A 21,359-nucleotide genomic window follows, 5' to 3' on the forward strand; every position below is an offset into this window, starting at 1 on the left:
AGGTGAGAGACCTGGATTCTGGCCCTGGTCGTTATCATGTCCTGCCTGTGCCTGTCCTCAAGAACTGTCATCACCTCTGAGGGCGGTGGGGCGAGCAGGCGTGTTGATGAGGGTGAGAGCCTCTCTCTGGATATTTAGGGGATGTTGGAGCCTGCACCCTGCACACAGCCAGGCCTGTTTCCTGCTGTGACATCCCCCTGATTGTCCAGGCACCAGCATGTGAGCTGAATGCTGACCGCCAAGGTCTGTGCTGAGACGTGCTGGAACCAAGGGCCTGAGTTTTCATTAAATTCAGCATGTCACACCTTGTAAAACTGGGCATGGAAACAGATTACGGTGTGATATAGTGCCTGGCAGTTCTTAGGGAGAGTGAAAGCATATCCAGCTGATGGCTCTTGCTCAGGTGGGATGGGGGGCCTATTTGTGAATCGCGGGCTGCCAGAGAAGTACTGAATCTAAAGAGTCCCTCAAGCTGGCCGTGTTCACTGGCCTGTGCTCTGGTGAGGGCCCACCCCGAGTTCTCCCTCCCTTCTCCCCACAGCCCAACCCCAGGGAAGGTAGGATGTGATGTGATCCCCTATTCCTTGTGGGGTGGTCACTGAGCTGTTTGCTAGACGCCGAGCTGGCTAGGGAGGGGGCTGGACTAGCAGGTGCCCTGGGGAGCCCAGCTGGGCCTGAGATCCTGGGCCTGCTTGCAACTTCCACGAGCCTCACCTTTGGCATCTGTGAGACCAAAGCATTTCCACTAAGGGGTAGTCCTCAAATTTCAGTGCCTGCCTTATATCCTCATCACATTTGGATTTTTATAAATGCAGATCCCCAGGCTTCATGCAGACCCAGGGCTGGCCAGGGGCCAAGAATCTGCATGTTCCGCAGGGCTGTGGGCAGTTCTGGCAGCTCTGATATAGGAAGTTTTGGGGCCAGGTTTCTAAGCAGCACTGGTGGGGAGCATGACTTATTAATTTGGCATCTGGCAGCCCTCAGAGGAGCTGCACTGTGTGAATGCGTGTGGTTCCTGGGCTCCACGCATCAGGTCTGACCTCATGTTCCTTTTCCAGAATCCTGCCTTTCTTGGAGTCCACCTACATACCTCCTTCCTACATCTCCGAGATGGAGAAGGCGGCCAAGCAAGGGGATACCATCCTGGTGTCTGGGATGAAGACGGGGAGCTCCAAGCTCAAGGCACGCATCCAGGAGGCTGTCTACAAGGTGGGTATGCGGCGGGACGACTGGGCTCTGGGCAGATCTGGATTGACGGGTCCACTCACACATTTTGTAGTGGAGAGATGCCCTCCTACGGTGAGCATTTCTCTTTCATGCAGCGGGACCTCCAGAGTGTGATGCTGCATGTTTATCTGCTTGGCGTGAGCTCTGGCTTCAGGAGAGGTGGCCTAGTGAGAGGTGACCGGGGCTCCCCAGCTGTCTTCTGCAGTCACAAGCATTCTCTCCCTTGTCAGTTGCCAGGGAGGTCCTGGAGCAGTGGGTCTGGTGTTAATGACTAAGCTTGTTTTCAGCGAGCACCCTGTCCTGGTATAGGGGCACATCGAGCATTTGGGGCGCCCAGTGTCCCCCAGCCACCTTACCCTGTGCCTGTCTGAGCCCTGACACTGGTTGCCTGGTACCACATGTGGAGGGCTAGGGCTCCCACCCCCACGTCACCCAACCTCAGCAGCACCTGCTTCTCCATCAGACCCCCACTTTGGCAGAGGGCAGGACAGGACAGCGAGGAGTGGGTTTCGCCAAGGCTCTGGAAGGTACAGGCCCCTGTGGAGTGTGATGGTGGGGGGTGCCCTGGCCAGCACCCCCATGTCAGAATCCCTCAGGGAACACCCTGAGGGAGGTCTCGGTGGGGGTGGGTGTTGGGGTGGGACGTGGGCAGGGCAGGCCGAGCAGCAGGCGCTGAGGCTCACCTGCAGTGTGGGCCTCTCCTCTGTTTCACGTGTGCCTATGGGTTCCCCACCTCCTCAGCCTTTGGGACTTTTGTGGGTGGAGCCTCCAAGCCCTTGGCAGCTTCTCTACCCATCACTGTCACCCTGGCTCTGTGCTTTCCTTCCTGCTCACTTAGTATTATTTTAACTTGAGCAGCCCCCTACGTCTTGTACAGTGATGTGCTGGGTACAGTTGGGCCGTGACCCTGAGTGCCCGCCGGCCGTACCACAAGGCTTCCCTGGGCTTCAGGGTGTCCAGAGGTGGTTTTCACCCTAACTTCTCTGGGCCCTTGTGAATGGACTGAAAAGTTGTAAAGATCTTTTTGTTGCCCACCCTGACCCCCATGCCTGACTGCACTCACCTTTCCTTTTCTCTTCCTTATGCTCAGAACGTACCGCCCGCGGAGGTGAGGCTGCTGATTCTAGAGAACATCCTTCTGAACCCCGCTTACGACGTCTACCTCATGGTGGGGACATCCATCCGCTACAAGGTGCAGAAGATCAGGCAAGGGAAGATTGCAGGTGGGTCCCAGCTCAGCTCTGTGCTCGTGGCAAGGCTCCCCTTTTTATTGGGGGAAATCGGCATAACGTAAAGGTGACCATTTCAGCTCTTTTTAGGTACTGATTTTTAGTGATGTTGATTACATTTACATCGTTGTGCAACCACCGCCACCATCTGTCTCCAGAACTTTCTCATCTTCCTCAACTGAAACCCAGTCCCCATTAATCACTAACTCCCCCACCACCACCCACCACCCCGGCTCCTGGCCCCACCCTCTACTTTCTTTCCTACAAATCTGACTTCTCTCGGACCTCATAGAAGTGGAATCAGTTTGTCCTTTTGTATCTGGTTTCTTTCGCTGAGCACAGTGTCCTCAAGGTTTGCCCCATATTGCAGCAGGTGTCCCAGTGTCCTCCCTTTTTCAGGCTGAGTGATGTTCCAGTGTCTGAATAGACCACATTTTGTGCACTATGCATCAATGAGTTGGGTTGCTTCCACCTCGTGACCACTGTAAATAGTGCTCCCGTGAGCCTAGGTGTACATATATCTCTTTAAGGCCCTGCTTTCAATCCTTTTGGGTCTGCATCCCTTTGTTTTAAGAGTATCAGCAAGCTGTGAGCTTCACGTGGGACTGGGATTTCCTCGGTAGCCTTGGCAGCCACTGCTGCCACCCCTGGAGCTTGGTTTTTCTGTCGTGCTGAGGGCAGGTTGAGTTAATGGGTTTGGACTTGTTCTGGAAGCTCTGAAGTGCTGTGCATGCTGGAGTGTTCTCTATGGTGAGTGTTCTTTGTAGAGCAGCACCAGGCCTCCTGAGGGGCAGCAGCAGCAGCGTTTTATTTAGCTCAGGGTTTCATGGTCGGGAGCAGGGCAGCAAGGTTTCGAGTCGCCCTCAAGGCCAGAGGACTTGGATACAGGCCTAGGCAGGTGCCCCCAGGTCATAGGCCATTCCGCCTGTGATGCTGGACGTCAGCTTAAGAGTGTGAAGAGGAGTTGCTGTTGTGGCGCAGTGGTTAAGGAATCTGACTAGGAACCATGAGGTTGCGGGTTCGATCCCTGGTCTTGCTCAGTGGGTTAAGGACCCGGCGTTGCCATGAGTGTGGTGTAGGTTGCAGACGCAGCTCGGATCCTGCATTGCTGGGGCTCTGGCGTAGGCCGGTGTCTACAGCTCCGATTCAGCCCCTAGCCTGAGAAACTCCATATGCCGCGGGAGCGGCCCTCAAAAAGGCAAAAAGACCAAAAAAAAAAAAAAAAAAGTGTGAAGATGCCTCAGCCTCTGGGTGGCTTGGGGTTGCTCCATAGATGGGCTTGAGCTTCTGCAGGCAGTGGTTCTGGTCAGTCACTACGTGTGGCAGTGCTGTGTCTTGGGCAGGCCTCAGAAGGCCCCTTCTGCCTGGGGGCTCAGCTCTCCCACATGGGGTGTCCTGCTGCCGAGCAGCAGGAGGATCCCGAGCATCCTTTTTTACTGGGAGCAGTGTCCAGCTCTTCTGCACATGTCATCATGCAGGCGGGGTGTGTTCGAAGCCAAGCTGAGGGTCCTGTCCAGAGCCTGGCATGTAGCCCAGACTTTAGGGAAGCAGGTTCTAGAAGCACAGGGATGGATGGGTGGGGCTTTCCCAGACTCTTAAAGGGGACCCGGCTCCGAGGTGGAGCTCTCTGGACCCTGGCCCAGTGCCCTCGGGGGAGTGCAGTGGGTACAGTGGAAAGGCCAGCGGGTGCTCACAGGGGCTGCCAGGAAATGCCATCTCACACCTGAGCACCATCGCCAGGCACGTTCTGACCTGAGGATGGTCTGGAAACATCTGACTGTGATGAGTGTTTTCTAGGTGGGATGACCCAACAGCCCTGGGAGGTGGATCTCATGAATACCCCGTTTACAGATGAGAAAACTGAGGCACAGAACGCCCGACAGCACAGAGCTGACAGGTCCTTGGCCTTAATCACTCCTGTGGGATTAAGCAGTCCTGTGCCCCAAAGGAGCACAAGAACCACCTTCCATTTTCCCAGGGCAGCTTGGGGCCCCTTGGTGTAGGGGCTTATGAGGGTGGAGAGCTGTGCCCAGACTAGGGAGGTTAGGGGGGATTAATAGGGCCTAAGGGCTTACCCTAAATCAGTTTGGTGTCGCGGACCATAGGAACAGTGCACCCCAAGACAGGCAGAGAACTTTTGGGTTTGTCATTGACTGATGGAGAAGTCAAAGAATGGAGCACAGGAAAGGTACCCTGGACAGGAAATAGGGAAGCTGCCTCCCTGGCATCTGTAGGTACTGAGATGGAAAATTCCTCCAAAAATAAGCACACCTGTGTGGTGGATGGGTGGTATCAGTGCTGCGGGGCTGGAGTGGATTCCAGACAGATGCTTTGGGAGAACAGGTGGGAGGAGCCAGTGAAGATCCAGCATGAACAAGACTTCCAGGTGGACACTCACTGTCCATTTTTGTAGATGGGTTATTAAAAATTGGGATATAATTCATATCATGATCACTTTCAACAGGCCACTGGAGAGAAAAGTCAGGGGAGTGGTGTCTTTAACAAGGGGTGTGAATTTCCCAAGCCTGTCTTGCATGGCGTCCTAGAGGCAGTTCTTTTTTTTTTTTTTTTTTTTGTCTTTTTGCTATTTCTTTGGGCCACTCCCGCGGCATATGGAGGTTCCCAGGCTAGGGGTCCAATCAGAGCTGTAGCCACCGGCCTACGCCAGAGCCACAGCAACACAGGATCCAAGCTGCGTCTACAACCTACACCACAGCTCAAGGCAATGCCGGATCGTCAACCCACTGAGCAAGCGCAGGGACTGAACCTGCAACCTCATGGTTCCTAGTCGGATTCGTTAACCACTGCGCCTAGAGGCAGTTCTCAGAGTCACAGGTCAGCAGGCGGTTACCCCAAATTAGTTCTCCGGTTTCCCTTCAGTCTTTCTTCCTTCTTCTTTCCCTTTGTGCTTTTGCTTCCTGGCATTTGCCTTCCTTCCTTGGAGTGGTGGCTTGCTTTCTCACAAGCCCGTTGACGGCGCCCCTGCTGTGCTGCGGCCGCTGCTGGGGTACAGAGGTCAGGAGGTTTTCCAGTCCCTGCCCGCCTGGAGCTCACAGCCCAGTGGGTGGGGGAACTGTGGGTCTCGCAATGGCCCTGCAGACACCCCTGGGTGGGGCAGGTGAGGGTGGAGGGGAGCTTTACAGAGGGGCATCTGTGATGCCATGGGGCACGGTTCCTGGAGGGGGCACAGGCCTCTCCCCTCAGTCCTCAGCCCGCTTTGCTGGGGTTACAGACATGCCTGGCACAGAAACCAAATTACTAGAATGAGATGTGGGAAGAACACGCTGGCTGAGGAAGTTGGTGTCTGAAAAGCAGAGTGATGGGAGTGCTGGGGATTCCTGGGTTGAATTACCCTGAGGTTTACAAAACCAGCTGCAGGGATGGTGTTGGACAGAGGTTCCTGTGTCAGACTCAGGTGTCGAAGGACTAGGGACCCAGCGCAGCTCTGAGCCATGTCTTCTTGGAGCCAGTGCATGCAGGGCTGCCTGCTGGGCTGGGTCACAGGCTGGGGAGTAGTGGGCTCCTTGTCATCTGGCCTCAGACCCACCTCCCCAGGAGCTCCGTGGTCAGATGGTTCTGACAATCAGAGGTACATCTGGAGGGTCAGAGACTGAGTCTTTTAGAACTGAAGGGCGGCCATGGGGATGGCCCTTTAATCCTCACTCAGCAGGTGGTCCCAGGGCTGGTCTGGGACCCAGACTGAGCAGCCTCAGCTCTGTGGACTGACAGCAATCATTAACATGTTAATGATCCATAAAGCCTTCTGTATTCAGTGCCTCTTACAAGTAGTGAGTTCTGCAAAATGAGAGGTGATTCAGGAGATTAAGGTGATTAAGGAGCCATCAGATATGCCTCTGGTTTTCATTGTCTTAGGGTTTTGTGAATAGGGTTACATCTGTGTTGTGCAGGCTCTTTTGAGAGTCAGTGTATTTATTTCCCCAAAGGGCATTCTTTGTTCAGAGAACGTTCAGCAAGGGAGGAAGCCAGTGCGTGGTGCAGCAGCCGCAGGAATCCCTCGCTCTGGAACTGGAGCGTTACGCTATCATTTTACTGTGACGTGTATCCTCCATGCACCTGAGCACTGGGCACATCACATGCAAGGGTTTCAGCCCAGCTCTGCTGGGCTTCCCCGTCTACACAGGAAGTGGGCTTCCTTGAGTGGGCTTCCTGATTCCAGCATGCACGTGGCACGGGATCTCCTGCAGGCCTGTGCAAAAGAATTGTGCTGGGTGCTCCCACCAGGCCCCATCTGTTTGATTCAGCAGGTCTGGGAGGGGCCAGTTACTGGCAGTTTCCCAGGTCATGCTGATGGTCCAGGGACCTGGAGAACCCTCTGCTCCAGGTCAAATTCTTGAGGACCTAAAGGAACACACAACAGATACCCCCAGACAGGAAATAGGCAGGTTGCCTCCCTTTTAGCATTCCTGGGAGTTCCAAGGATGCTCTGGCTGAAACTCCTCCGGAATCCATGTCCTGGGCACTTCCCGTGGCAGTCCCTGCCTGGGCCCCAGGTGCGAGTGGGGGAAGCTGTCTATAGTCCTAGCATTCTGTCCATCCTTCATGCAACAGGGATGGGATAGGGCCACCCCCATAGGCCCAGTGACAGGGTCATTTGATAGGAAATCCTGCAGATTGGGGAGGGGGTATGTCCACACAGTTCTGCTCTGTTTCCTCTGAATCCCGGCTCTGCTTTGCACTGCTGCAGGGCCTGAGCAGTGGGAACTCTGGTCTTAGTTCCCACAGTTCCCTCATCTCTTGGGAGGGAGCATCATTGGTGCCTGTTTGAAGGGTTGCTGTTGGTAAAACAGGTGAAGTGCATCAGAAACACGTCGCACAGTCCTGCCACATCTTGGTTTCTCGTTTTAATTCTCAGTGCTGCTGGGCTTTAGGGAACAGGGTGCAGACAGATGCAGAGGCAGTGGGTTTGGAGAACCCATTATTCCCCAGGGGAAATGGTTTTCCATCCTACCCCAGACTGGGCAAGGTCTCTTCCTCAGTGGGACACAGAGCAGGGAAGCACCCATAGGTGGTAAGGACAGCAACAGAGAGGATTCTTTGCAGATTGTAGACCCAGCTCTCAAAATCCAATGGGAGGCCACAGACCAGTGCCTTTTTGGAAGCCCCCAGAGGATGCACAGGTCCAGGGAGCCCCACCTGGACCCCTCAGGATGGAAGTAGAGCTCACTTCTGTGGTGAGCAGAAAAAAGTCTGATGCTGGTATCCTGCCAACAGCTGGTGGTTTGAGTCAGAGGCTGTGCTTAATTTAAAAAGAAAAAAAAAAGCCGCTCATGGCATCCACAAAATAACTGATTTTGCCTCTGAAAATGCATGCAGAGTGGCAGCTTGTCCACAGGCATGGAAGATAATATTAAAATTGAAAATGTCGGGAAGAAATTAAGCAAAAAATAAAAAAATCAAGCAGCTGTACTGACAGCAGGGTCCAGGGTTGGAGGGAGGAAGGTGACACTGGCTTCTCACATTTCCTGCTTTTCTGTCTCTCCCCACCTCATTCCTCCTGTTTTTGGGCGGCCAGAGCTCTCAATGCCTTCCGACCAGTATGAGCTGCAGCTTCAGGACAACGTCTGGGGCCCTGAGGGAGACCCGGGCCGGCCCGTGGCCGTCTTGGCCCAGGACACGTCGACGGTCACGGCAGTGCAGCTGGGACAGAGCAGCCTGGTCCTCGGCCACAAGAATATCCTTTTCAGGCAACGTGCTGGCTTGTGTGCATCCTGCACAGGAGAGCAGCTCATTGGAATCCAATCACCATTCTCCCTGAAAGCTTAGTGAAGCTGAAAATAGCTCTCTTTTCCCTGAAGGTCTGAAAATCAGAAAGAACCAAAATAGCACCATGGCTGGGCGGAATCGCTCACCTCTGTGGGTGACTCACTGGAGAGGCTCCGAGGTGGGAGGCAGTGGCCCCATCCCCGCTTCCAGGACCTTCTCTGGTCTCAGCTGGGCAGCCTGGCCAAGGCTGTTTCCACACCAATGTGTGGATCATCCTGTTCCAGGCCTGTGCACGTGTCCCCCAGTGGTCTTTAGTGTCCCCTTGTGAGTGGAGGCAGTACCCTGTGGCCTGTGATTCTGCATGAGGGCTGTGCTCCACATGGCCTCAGGCATGGGCCTGCCTACCCCCTCTAGTACTGCAGTGATGTCACCCTCAGTGAGGCTGAGGGCTGCCAGCCAGGTCACCTGCTGCCTTGTGTTGCGCTCCTTAATGAAGATGTCAGGTATCCGCATGCAGGGAGCTTCCCGGTTACCCAACAGTACTGTCTACGTGGTTGAACCTGGATACCTGGGTGAGTGTGGGCATCCTGGGTCCTTTGTGATTATAGGAGTCCAAAAAGTAAAATCAAAGCAGCAGCCTCCCAGTAAATGCTTCGTTCTTGCCAGCTCTGCCAGCTGGGGGGCCTGGGCCACCAGCACACAGCCCGCCCTTTGGGGGGCTGCGCCCCCACCCTTGCCCTGTCCAGGCCTAGAACAGCAGAAGATAGATGGAGGTCAGGTGGGTGGCCAGCTCTGCAGGGAGAGAAACGAGACAAGGTGGGGGGAGGGCTTTGTCTCCTGGTTTTACACGGGGCCCTGCCCAGACCTGACCAAGGCTGTGGACGTTTGGTAGACGTCTCTGTGGGGAAGGTGGGGGAGGGGAGGCTTTAGGCTGATCGAGAAGGGCGAAGTCCACAGCCCTGGCAGACACAGAGCGGCACAGCCAGGGCCGGGAGCTTCTGGAGGAAGGACCTCTGGAAAGATGCCTGGACACACAAGTCACCTGGGCCACAGAAGCCAGACCTCCTTTGGTCTGAGCTGACTCACCTATTGAGGACACTGAGGTGGTTCAGGTGAGGGGGTTTGGCTGATGTCTGGCAGCCCCAGGTCCTCTTGTCAGCTGCCCTGTGAAGCTGCTGCTGGGTGGGACCCACAATGACAATGTAGTGTCCCTAAGCAGGTGGCCCCATGGCTCTCAGCTCCATCTACTCAGAGTCCTTGGTACCTTCCATCTGTCTGGCCTGTGCTGGGCACTGGGGTCTGGAGGAGGGAAGCAGGCTCGTGGTACTTAGTTTGTGGGGAGAGGCCAGTGCAAACACGAGGTGACAGGACAGTGGTAGAGTCAGCAAGGGAAGAGCTTCTGGGAGGTGGTATTTGAGAAGGGGTTTTCTCAGCCCCTCTTTTGTGGGGCTGTCATCCTGGCGATGATGTGGAGGTGAGAAGCACATGGCATCGCCAGGGTCAGCAAGCAGCTGGGTGACATGTATGGAAACAGAGCCAGAGGTCTGGGACGGCAGGGCCAGCTCATAGGGAGAGGGCTCAGAGTGTAGACCTACTATGGGTTCAGGGTGTAGACCTTCTGTGGGTTCAGAGTATAGACTCATGGTGAATTCAGGGTGTAGACCTACTGTTGATTCAGGATATAGACCTACTGTAGGTTCAGAGTGTAGACCTACTATAGATTCAATGTAGACCTCCTATGAGCTCAGAGTGTTGACTCACTATGGGGCAGAGCTAGACCCACTCTGAACAGGATCAGGTTCAAATGTCCTGGAGCAGTCACAGGGGCATGTGTCAAGCTTCATCCTGGGGCACCTGAGGGCTCAGAGCTGATGTGGGTTTTAGATCTCACCATCCTTGGTGGCTGGTCCTTTCCCCTGGATGAGTGCAAGTGAGTGCTGCAGGGCCCAGGGTACTGATGGTGCCTGGGCCCATCCTCTTCCTCGGCTGCAGGCCCCTATAGCCTCAGTGTGAGGTTTTGCACCTGCCTGTTTTGTAGGTTTCACTGTCCAGCCTGGTGGCAGGTGGGTGCTGGAGACTGGTCGCCTGTATGAAGTCACTGTCGAAGTGCTAGACAAATCTGGCAACAAGATCTACCTGTCGGACGTGAGTGCCCCTTGGGCCTGGGGGGTAGATTGGGTGCCTCTCGTGGAGCAGCTGCCTAATGAGCAGCCCTCGAAGCACAGACCTCTCCCTGACCCTGTGCAGGCAGACTGAGTTTGGGTGCTTCCTAGAGGCGCTGCTGGGTCTCCAGGAGAGAGTTGTAGGGTCCCTTGGGCATCCCAGGACCCTGGCAGCCTGTGAGTCTGCACCCCAGGCACTGGTCCCTTCAGGACTGGCATGGGGAGGGGAGGCAGGGCTCACGGAGGCGGTGATGGGGGAGGTGGCGCCTGCCAGCTGCCCTCCTATTCACTCATGAGCACAGGGTCCTCATGGCACTGAGAATCCCTGCTCTTCTGCCCTGCAGGGCAATGGGGCCAGGAGTCCCTGCACCCTGTCCAGACTGAGGCCCGGCTCAGGGGGCTCCCAGTCCTGGGAAGAGCATCCCACAAATGGGAGATAGAATGGAGTCCCTGCCATGTCTGGTCCTTTGTGAGAATTCTCAGGTTCATCAGAACATCCAAGACCTTCCTTGTGGGGGTCTCAGGCTTTAAGGAGGAGGCAAGGTTTCCCTAAGGCTCTTCACAGAAGTCACTGTTTTCCTTGTAGCACTGAACAGAGATACAGTCGATCACTATTTTGGGGGGAAATTAGCGCTAAGGATTTTTGATGTTCTTCTTTTGTATTTGGTGGTTTCCTCGTTGGGACTCAGGGTCCAAGCAAGCTGATGGTAGGCTTTGCGTTCCCCTGGGCACTGGGTCATTGGATGATGCAGGGAGGGTGGCCTGGGAGGGGTCAGGGGTCAGAGCAGTCAGAGCTCATTTCCAGGCCTTTGTGTGGCTTCTTTGCCAGCTTTTAGAGGCTGCCGAGCCTCACAGGCCCCTGGACTTGGCTTGGCTTCTGATTCAGAGTCACACTGCTTTTTTTCCAAGTTCTTACTGCCCTGTGTTGTCCCAGATGCTCACCTCTCACCTTCCTACCCTGCCTTCCAGAACATCCGCATCGAAACCACCCTTCCTGCAGAATTCTTCGAGGTGCTGGCTTCTTCCCAGAATGGGTCACACCATCATGTCAGGGCGACCAAGAAGGGACAGACAGCCATCGAGGCAGCCCTCACCTCCGTGGTGGACCAGGCAAGTTGGTACCACCTTTTCCACCCTGGGGCTGCTGTGGTAGAAATGTCCACCCAGGTTGGACATGAGCCCATGGGAGTCAGCGGCCACTGACTGCTGCTGTGGTGGGTACAGGGGGTCCCTCCTACTCTGGGCTCACAGTGGTTTCTGGGATGGGGTTTTCCACCTTCCCTGACCCTGTCCCTGTCCCTGTGCTGGTCCAGAGTCCCCCTTGCTCTGCCCTCTGCTGGCCACTGTAATGGTGAGCCAGCGCCCACCGGGACTAAGGCAGGAACTCCTCACTAGGGAACAGTGTTGGGCCCGTGTGTCCAGTGGTGCACTGACCAGGACCATCATGCATCTCTTTGGCTGTTTTGGCTGCTCAAATCCATCAGCGTTTTTCAATTTTCCCTCATATTTAAAAGGCCAGTCAGTTTCGGTGGGAGTAGATTTTGCTGATTGGGAGCGTGGCGTGGATGTTCTTACATTCCCACCCCATGCAAACCTCTCCCAGGCCTGCCTGAGGAAGAAATGCCCCGGGGACTAGGTGGCAGTTCCCACCACAGTTACCACTTTCACTCTGGGGGCTTCAGGCGAGTCACTTACATGCCCCACGCCTCAGTTTCCCTGTCGGTAAAGTGGGGATAAGCACGCACATCCTGTCAGGGGTGCCGTGAGGATGCAGTCAAGTAGCGTTTACTTGAGTGGCAGTTACAGAGCCACAAAAAGCCGTTCCCATGGAGATGGAGAAGGCCCCAGGGAACCTGGCAACTTCCTTCTTACTCCCCCACACTCGCAAAATCTGCCCTTGGTACCTGATCCCCAGGGAGGGTGGGGGCTGGTTGGGTGCTGACCTCATTGTCATGGTGGCATGTGGCACCCTCACCCCTCGCAGGATGGAGGGGTCCACACGCTACGAGTGCCCATGTGGAATCAGCAGGAGGTGGAAATCCACGTCCCCATCACCCTGTATCCCAGCATCTTGACGTTTCCATGGCAACCAAAGACAGGCGCCTATCAGTACACAATAAAGGTAACCATGAGACCCCCATCTGGGTGCATTCCTTTGGGTGTTTCCATGGGGTTGGGGCTTTTTGTCCATTCTGTTTCTGTCACTATTACCTTTTAGTGGCTGGAGAGAATTTTAAATCAGTGTCTTTTAAGCATTCAGTCTTTTCTGAGGTTTCTATCACAGCAATGTATTTTGGTAATTAGGGAAAAACCCTGACAAATAGGAAAGAAAACATGATAAAGAAAGCCTGGGACATGGATTTAACTGCCACACGTTTGTTTTTGTAAAAAACTATTTCTGAAAGCACGTAAGTATCTTTAAAGAAAAATTTGAAATTCGAGGGGAAGAGATCCCCCACGCTGCCCCATGTCACATGTTCTTGGTCTCCACTTGCCCACCTGGTGTTAGTTGTCAGGGTGTGGTGCCTGTGTGGCCCACCCAGTCCCATCAGTCCCTGTCACTGTCCCCCAGCAGCAGTTGTACACTGAGACCTGCTGCCCCTTCACTCAAGTGTGTCACCTTCCTGGCCCCTCTAGGGTTCTGGGGTGGTGGCCTCTGATCTGAGGCTGCTGGGCTGTCCTTTACTTCATGGCAGATGACTCAGATCTAGCAGGGGTCTGTACTGAGAGTGGGCAGGGAGGCCACGTCCTGCACCCAGCTCCATGGCGAGGGTCTTCCCACTCTAGCCTGAGTTTGGGAGGTGCTCCTGGGTCCTGGGGCCAACGTTGTGGGCACTGCATATGTACATATCTGCCACAAGGTCTGCAGAACTTGAGGACCAGAAAGGGACAGTGGGAGAGAGCGAAGGCAGAGGCAGCACTGGCCAGATGTTGGCTGATGCTACATTTCTCCACATGGTTGCATGATGCCAAGGGTATGGAAGAGAAAGGGACAGGTGGGCAGGTGGACTGACCTGATGCCTTCCCTCCCCAGGCCCATGGTGGGAGTGGAAACTTTACCTGGTCTTCCTCGAGCTCCATGGTGGCCACGGTCACCGTCAAGGGCGTGATGACCACTGGCAGTGACATTGGACTCAGTGTGATCCAGGCCCATGATGTGCAGAACCCACTACATTTCGGTGAGATGAAGGTGAGCACCAGCCTCAGGCTTACTTCAGAAACAGCATTTAGCCTTCAGTCTTGTACTTGGTGTTGGTGGCGGCCAGTGTGTTGGGTGTCGGGCCCAGCCCTGCCCTTGAGAAGCTTGTGGCCAGGTCAGGGAGGTGGCCTTGCCACCCAAAACCAGGCATGGGATGGGGCCAGAAGGGTTTCCAGAAGGGAGACCAGAGGACACAGAAGCACAAGAGACTCACGGGAGTCATTCCAGAAGATTCCCCATCCTGAAAGCTATGATTCTCCAGGTCCGAAGGGCCCCTGGGGGTGGGGCTGCAAATTTATTGTGAAAGGAGAGCTACAAACCTCACCAGGCTGGCTACTCCTTTCCTGACTTCTGTTCAGATCTGCATACGGGCCCTATACCTGGCGTTTGTCCCAAGTGACGTGGGACTAATGTACTAGCAAAGGCCAGAGGTGGGGTGGCCTCCTGCAGGTGAGCCTCCGCCAGCCCCACCTGGTGCCTCCTGACCCCAGCTCTCTCCTACCCTCCCAACCCTGAGCTCATCCCCTTCCATTACCTCATTTAGGACAGAAATCGAACCTCCATATATAGCGCATCCGATCCCAACCTGCTCTGACGCTGTTTGGGATGCTGACGGACAACTCGTTCTAGGCTTTTTATTTTGATCCCCACACACCTGCTGAAAGAGCAGTCTGCTTGGCTGTGAGGAGGCTTGTAACGCAGCGCACTCAGCTGCCGCCTAGTCATCAAGTATTTGGATAAATTGTGACCAGCTTGGCCTGCCCCTCCCTCAGCCATCTTCATCTCAGTAAATGTGACCTTGCACCTGGTAGCTCAGCCAAAGCCTGAGGACAGTTCCTCAGTGTGTGACAGTCAGAGCCTGGCTCCCAGGGCCAGTCTGCCTGGCTCCCATGCCACTGTGCTTCAGCTGGGCAATTTCTGAACCTCCTGTACCTGGTTCCTGACAGGTAAAAGGTTGGTGATAGAACCTTCTTACCAAGGAGGCTCAAAACAGAGCCTGGTGTTGGGGATTTGTTGGTGTAAGTCCTGGCTGTGGATGGTGCTGCTATACTTCTCACTCTGCACACTCACCTTCTTCTTTTTTTTGGTCTTTTTTAGGGCCACAGCTGCAGCACATGGAGGTTCCCAGACTAGGGGTCGAATCAGAGCTGTAGGGGCTGGCCTAAACCATAGCCACAGCAACACAGGATCTGAGTGGCGTCTGTGACCTACACCACAGCTCACGGCAAAGCCAGTTCCTTACCCACTGAGCAAGGCCAGGGATCCAACCTGTGTCCTCATGGATGCTAGTCAGATTGGTTTCCACAGAGCCACAACGAGAACTCCATACTTGCCTTCTTTATGTTCTTCTTCGAGCTGAGCTGGATGTGCCTCAGGACCTTTGCATAGACCGTCTCCTCTTCCCAGAGTGCTTTCCTCCAGACCTTCATCTGGCTGCCTCTGACATGGCCCCCAGATCTCAGCTCCTCTGTCACCTCCTCAGAGGCCTTCCCCGAAGGCTGTCCCCCAGCCCCCAGCATACCCCTCATGCCCCAGAGAGCAGGCTTCTCCCTGACACATGCTCAGTGTCCACACGCAGCAGCCCTTCTGACCATGCATGCCCCGCCCTCAGGTATATGTGATCGAGCCCAGCGGCATGGAGTTCGCCCCCTGCCCCGTGGAGGCCCGCGTGGGCCAGACCCTGGAGCTGCCCCTGAGGATCAGTGGCCTCATGCCTGGCGGGGCCGACGAGGTGGTCACCCTGAGTGACTGCTCCCACTTCGACTTGGCAGTTGAGGTGGAGAACCAGGGCGTGTTCCAGCCACTCCCGGGTAAGCCAGCGCCGTGAGCCTGGGCTCTCAGCGTGAACCACCCCAGGTTCCTAAATGGGGGCTTGGGCAGTCATAGGGTGAGCAGTGGCATTTGTTTGCTTGTCCACCATCAGCAATGGTTTGGATCTTACTACTGGGTGGCTGCCTTGTCACTTGGCTTTCTGAATCTGTTTTCACATCTCTAGAATGGGTGTCTTCCTAGAGTCAAATGTCACTGCGCTTGTTGCAGGGCTTGGAACGCAGTAGGTCCTCAGAATACACCATTCGTAGGAGGTATGAGTGACAGGATTGTAACAACTTTGTGCCTACATGGTCCTCCCCTCCAGGGCCATCAATGCCGGGCACCCCTTCAGGGCTGGGCAGTGATGTTGATGGCAGAGCTGCTTGTCACCCTGCCAGATGTGGTGTGTGCACTTGGTGCGTGGCCTCACCAGGCTTTATGTCTGCTGTGGGAGGAGGGACTGTGGTCAGTCCCCATGTCGGACAAAGGGACCAAAGCTGCATGGCTGCTCAAGGGCCCACAAGGGTCCAGGTGGGGTAGGATATAGAGCCAGCTGTGTCTGACCCTGACCCCAGGTCTTAGTCCCTGGGAAATGGGGCCTCCCTGGGGGGTGGGCCTGGAGAGTCCCCTCCAGGTGCAGATGACAAAAACCACAGGCTGATGATGGATGAGCCTCAGGCAGGGTCAGAGGAAACAGAGAAGAGCGTTCACAGGCACGGGTGCATGCACGGGGTGTGCACGGGTGTGTGCGTGCACGGTGACCTGGGGTGGAAGAACCTGTCAAATCCTTGGGGGAGCGTGGACCTCAGGATCCAGAGTGGGGGCCACCAGTGGTTTTTGAGCAGAGGAGTGACCACTTAGCCCTGGCAGAGTTTAGGAAGTTTGACGGGCAGAGGTGTCTGTAGGCTCGCCTGAGGGGCCAAGCAGCTTTCCATGCCACTGCTGTGGTTGTGGTCCCTCATGGACCTGTTTGAACATGAAGCTTCTTGGAGCATCACAGAACATCACCAAACATCATCAAGTTCACATCCTCCCCCAGAGGTGCTGCTGCAGCCCCACTGATCATCTAGGAGAAACCAGACTTTATGGTGGAAAACATCAGCCTGAAAAAGGGAAGCGCACTGATGGCAGGAGAAGAGCCGCTGCCTGCACCGCCCTCATGTGCCTCCTGGATGTGGCTGCAGCCAGGCGGCCCCAGGAGAGGACGGAATTCGACTTCCACAGTCCTGGGTCCCAGCACTCCGTTGGCTGGAACTCACAGCCGGACCCGCTCCATATCTGTGTGTTTCACTGTATGTAAATCTGCCCTTGAGAAGAAAACAGCCCTAAAGGAAAGTTGCCTGTAGGTAATCACGTGTGTACTAGAGCATCTAGGATGAAGTGTACCAAGACCTGCGGCTTCCTTTTGGATTCACCGAAGCATAAGATGGACTGATGGGTGGGAAAGGGCGTGCGTGGGTGTGGGCAGGTGTGCAGCAGAGAAACAGCCACATGTTAGCTGTAGGATCCCAGGGACAAAGAAAACTATAAAATGCCACCAGAATGGCTTTTTTAAATGTGGAAAATGCCAAGTATGGGCAGGACCTAACACAGTGCCTGGTAGCAGTGTGACTTGATGCAGCTGTTTAGGGAAAGATAGCTAATAAAAATGACCAAAGGGGAACAAAAGCTGAACATGAGCACTCCAAGGAGGTGAGGGCCAGAGGGGATATCCCTTCCTCCTGGGACTGACCCGACGGTCCCCCAGAGGAAATGCTGCACGAGCCCCAAGCAGCACAAGGCAGCCATCCTGGCTCCATACCACCAGCAGCCCAGAGGTTCATACACAGCTGCGTGGGCCTCTGTCTGGTCACATGCCCCATGAGCTGCAGAGCCACCAGCACAGAGCAGGTGGCCGCTATGTGAGGCCACTAAACTCTGGGCCTGAGTACCTAGCAGTGGTTACCAAATGGCCTGTGTACTGCATACCTGCACACTTTACACTGAAGCAGCTGCAAAGTCGGTGTGTCTCTGAACATGTGTGTGCATTTTTCCTTGTGTGTGTGTATCTGCACAACAGAAAAGAGACTCTAAAGAAATGTGAAGCGTGAACAGCGATCGTGTGAAGGGACTATGGGGGTTTCTGGGTGTCCTTCAGGGATCAGTCACATCACAGAGAAAAGTAGGGGCCCCCAAACCAGAGCAGCTGGGTGTGAGTTCCACCTCTGCTGCTTCCTAGCTGTGGCAACTTAGGTCAATGACTCAACCTCTCTGAGTCTTGGTTTTCATGTCTGTAAAGTGGGAATAACAAGACCCTCCTCCTAGGACTATTGCAGAATTCATAGGTGGAGTCCCTCGTGTGCAGTCAGTACTCAGCATTACCTGTCACTGCTTTCTCTGCCCAAGCTTTTCACCGTAAACCCACATGACTTTTATAATTAGACAATTTATATGTGCATTTTCAGGAACAGAGGAAAGGGCGCTAACTGCTTAGCTCTTTGCCTCTGTGGTAGGGATTTAGGTAACACTATTCATCAGACACACACTGTGCACCAAGTACTGTTATATATATTATGACCACCACTTTCCACATGAGGAAAATGCAAACCAGAGAGGGTAAGTCATTTTTTGGGTTTTTTTTTTTCTTTGGCTTTTTAGGGCCACGCTAGCGGCATATGGAGGTTCCCAGACTAGGGGTTGAATCGGAGCTGCAGCTGCCGCCCTACACCACAGCACCTGCAACGCAGGATTCAAGCCACATCTGACCTACACCAAAACTCATGGTAACGTGGGATCCTTAACCCACTGGGCGAGGCCAGGGATCGAACCTGCCACCTCGGGGTTACCAGTCAGATTTGTTTCTTCTGTGCCACAGTGGGAACTCCTGAGGGTAAGTGATTTGCCTGAGGACACAGCACCGCCTGTGGCTGGTAGAGCTAAGGTGCAGGGGAGCAGGCCCCCTGGGGCAGCCTGTGCATGGTCCATAGGACAGAGTGGGGTGAGATGAGTGGGGCACCACCTCTAACAGCCTGCTTGTCCACAGTGTTATCCAATGGGACACTTACTCTACAAGGACTTGAGAAAGCATCTTTATTTGTGTGTCCTTGGGACTCTCTCGGGATCTAAGAGGGACATAGCAGGTCTGGAGGGTTTACTTCTCTGACCAACATCCACGTCCCTGTTGTTCTGACATCCTTCGTGAAGTCTGAGTCCCACCCCCGTTTGGCTACAGGAGACGATTTTCTGCATTGCCTTGGAATGGCGAGTCCCCAGAAGCTGGTAGTGAAATTCACAGATACGTTATTTCTGTCTCCTGTGTTGGATAGAAAACTGACTGCAGCCTTATGCGGTCCAAGGACCTGAGCCTGGCTTAATGGGGAAGAGGTGGCCGGGGCCCCACCAGCCGAGGCCTGGAGCTCACAGAAGGACAGCCCTGTGAGCAGAGGGTCCTGCGTCAGAGCTGACGCTTCCAGGCCCTGACGGGGTGTTTCAGTGGAGACACAGAGCACTGTGCTTGGGGGCGTGGTCCTGGAAATGTCCTGTCATTTCTGTCCTATGTGTGCCCGACACCCCTGATCCATTCTGCCCAGATACCTGCTCTCCATTTCCTTCCTGGACAGGGAAAGGGGACCACCCCCCACTCCCGTGTGATAGTCAGGGAACTTGGCTGCACAGGAAGTGACCCTAAGCCTCCCTGGGGGACCACCCCCTCTCCTCTGACCCCTCCCCCCCAATAGGCTGCCTTGTGGGGCTTTGCTATTCTGTTGTGGACTCTTGGGCATCATTAACATAGGCCGAAGGACACCTGTTCCCCTCGGCCCCTCATGACCTTGGGGACCATGAGTGTGGGCAGGCAGTGCCCAGGGTCTGCACGTCTGTCCTGAGTGTGGCTCAGCCTTTTCCCTTCAGAACCACACATGGGGCTGTTGGGAGGTACTGGGACAGTTCGTCATTCTGTTCAGTTCTGGTGACTCCAAGTACCATGTCCCCGTGCTTCTCACACATCCTCCTGTGTGTGGACGATGCAGGACAGAGCTTCTGGGTGCAGCTTTCTGGAGCACCAAGTTCATGTCAAGGTTCTTCGTCAAGGTTTGGAAGAACCAAGTACTTGCGGGGAACCGTCCCCTCCCCCACACAGAAGAAGAGCAGTTGGGGGAGGTGCCCCTGGAGGCCCAAGGGCTGGACCCACAGCCAGGGCAGCATCTCCTCTCGTTCCCCAGGTGGTTCCAGGCTGTCCGCTGCTCACCAGGCTGCTGGATATGATGCTTTCTGAATTCCATGCAGAGAACACTCCCTGTTTCCACTGGGCCAAGTCCCCTTCCCCGGGTTTCCCTGTGTACACAGTGTGGCCTTCCTGCACTGCTCTCACCCAGAAGGGTCCACAGGAGATGGGGGGCAGTGTCAGGTGGTGTAGGTCATACTGTTTCTCAATCCCCATCCTGGATACAGGGTGTGTTCAGTCTGTGGGGGAAAATCATCGTGAATTGTCTGTGCTTTTTGGTATGAGAATTATGCTTAAAAATAGTGAAAAACATTCAATTTTGTTTCACGCCCAGAATGAAAGAGGGCTGTCAGCCTGTCCCCTCTTTGCTGGCAGAGGCAAGTTTCTGTTCCGTTCATGGCACCTGGTGGCTCTCTTGCAGGGAGGCTGCGGCCGGGGCCTGAGCACTGCAGTGGCGTCACCGTGAGGGCGGAGGCCCAAGGCCACACCACGCTCCTTGTGACCTACAAGCACGGCCACATCCACCTGAGCGCCCGCATCACCATTGCTGCCTACCTGCCCCTCAAGGTGAGCCCCCAGCCTCGCCCCTCCTTCCCTGCCCAAATTTCTCATTTGCTCTGGTGAGTCTGTGTTAAAACGTGTTCAGAATAGCTTTTGGAACAGCTCCCCCGTCCATGGGATTTTTGAGCTGAAATCAGGAAGTTGTAGAAGGAGCTGGGCCACCTTGATGACAAATGTGAGTGATAAAAGGGGCCTCCTGGTCCACTCCGGAGTTACCCGGCGGGGTCTCCACAGAACCCTGGGGGAGTAGCGGCCCCCGAGTGTGGTACAGATCCTGGACCAAGGCACATGGATCCCACCTAGGAACAGAGAGTGCCAGTGCTCAGGCCTCTTGACCAGACTTGCCCTCCTGTTGTGCAAACCAGGAAACAGCCCCCAAGAGGAGAAGGACTGGTCTGCGACTCGGGGCCCCTCCTCTCCCTCCTCCAGCATCTGTGCTTTGACACCCTGAGGAGCTGTACGATTTACGATTTACGAGCGTCCTTCATTAGCTGTGTTGATTGTTAACCTGTCTCTCTGGCACAGGATGCGGTGACACTTTTATGCCTGAATGAGAAGAGAATTACGCGGGAAGGTGATAATTGATCATGCTCCAGCTTTAATTATGAGAAATGCAGTGCTTTTGCATAGTCTTTCCTGTCGGGGTGGTGGTGAAAAAAAAAAAATCCTCCAACAAGGTTTACCATGTCCTGCTATGTCCGTAGCAGAGTTTTTCTGGTTGTGCAATGAGACACAGCTAAGCCCTGGGCACACCAGCTGGGTGGACTCAGACAGGTTGCCTGTCCTGCTGGATTCATGCTTTCCCTCTGTAACTTGGGGATGACAGTTGACGATAATGACAGTTAACAATGGTGGGGCCATTTATTTACTGAGCATTGGTAGGCCTGTGTTCTTGGCTTCTATTCACATTCCCTTGAATCTGTATGGTAACCCAGTGAGCTAGGGGTTCTCAGTGGATCCATTTTACAGGGTGGGGACACTGAGTCTTATAGAGGTTTAACCTACTTAAGGTCATGCAGCCGCATGACAGCTCCGTTCTAGTTGTGGGGGCAGAGAAGCAAATACATTTATGAACATACAGAAAGTGACAGCAAGTGGTGAGAAGGGTGGTCCATCTACAAAGGGCGGTAGCAGGTGATGGGAGGTCCTGCCTTGGACAGGGGATCCCAGAAGACTTCCCTGAGGAGGTTTGCGCTGGGTCCCCAGTGAAGCACAGGAGCAGGTCATGTGACTGTCTTGAGGAG

The 21,359-nt window shown here is 54.7% G+C and overlaps 1 protein-coding gene across 2 annotated transcripts in view; it reads left to right on the plus strand.

Moving 5' to 3' along the window:
* Positions 1–21,359, plus strand: part of NUP210 (nucleoporin 210) — a 90,112-nt gene that overhangs the window by 23,582 nt on the left and 45,171 nt on the right. For both annotated transcript variants that reach the window (XR_014823869.1, XM_021069388.2), the window contains exons 5-14: positions 1,059–1,209; positions 2,318–2,450; positions 7,990–8,148; positions 8,684–8,752; positions 10,219–10,325; positions 11,312–11,452; positions 12,327–12,464; positions 13,377–13,532; positions 15,154–15,352; positions 19,976–20,121. Coding sequence is in view for 1 of the 2 variants with exons in the window: in XM_021069388.2 (XP_020925047.2) it covers positions 1,059–1,209; positions 2,318–2,450; positions 7,990–8,148; positions 8,684–8,752; positions 10,219–10,325; positions 11,312–11,452; positions 12,327–12,464; positions 13,377–13,532; positions 15,154–15,352; positions 19,976–20,121 (1,399 nt within the window). In the remaining variant the exon portion in view is untranslated. The remainder of the gene's footprint in view (positions 1–1,058; positions 1,210–2,317; positions 2,451–7,989; positions 8,149–8,683; positions 8,753–10,218; positions 10,326–11,311; positions 11,453–12,326; positions 12,465–13,376; positions 13,533–15,153; positions 15,353–19,975; positions 20,122–21,359) is intronic.

Source organism: Sus scrofa, chromosome 13, assembly GCF_054392235.1.
Source record: "Sus scrofa isolate SSC_HxYL_T2T_F1_AM1 chromosome 13, Sscrofa_HxYL_maternal_Yorkshire_Landrace_v2.0, whole genome shotgun sequence".
Classification (NCBI taxonomy): Eukaryota; Metazoa; Chordata; class Mammalia; order Artiodactyla; family Suidae; genus Sus; species Sus scrofa.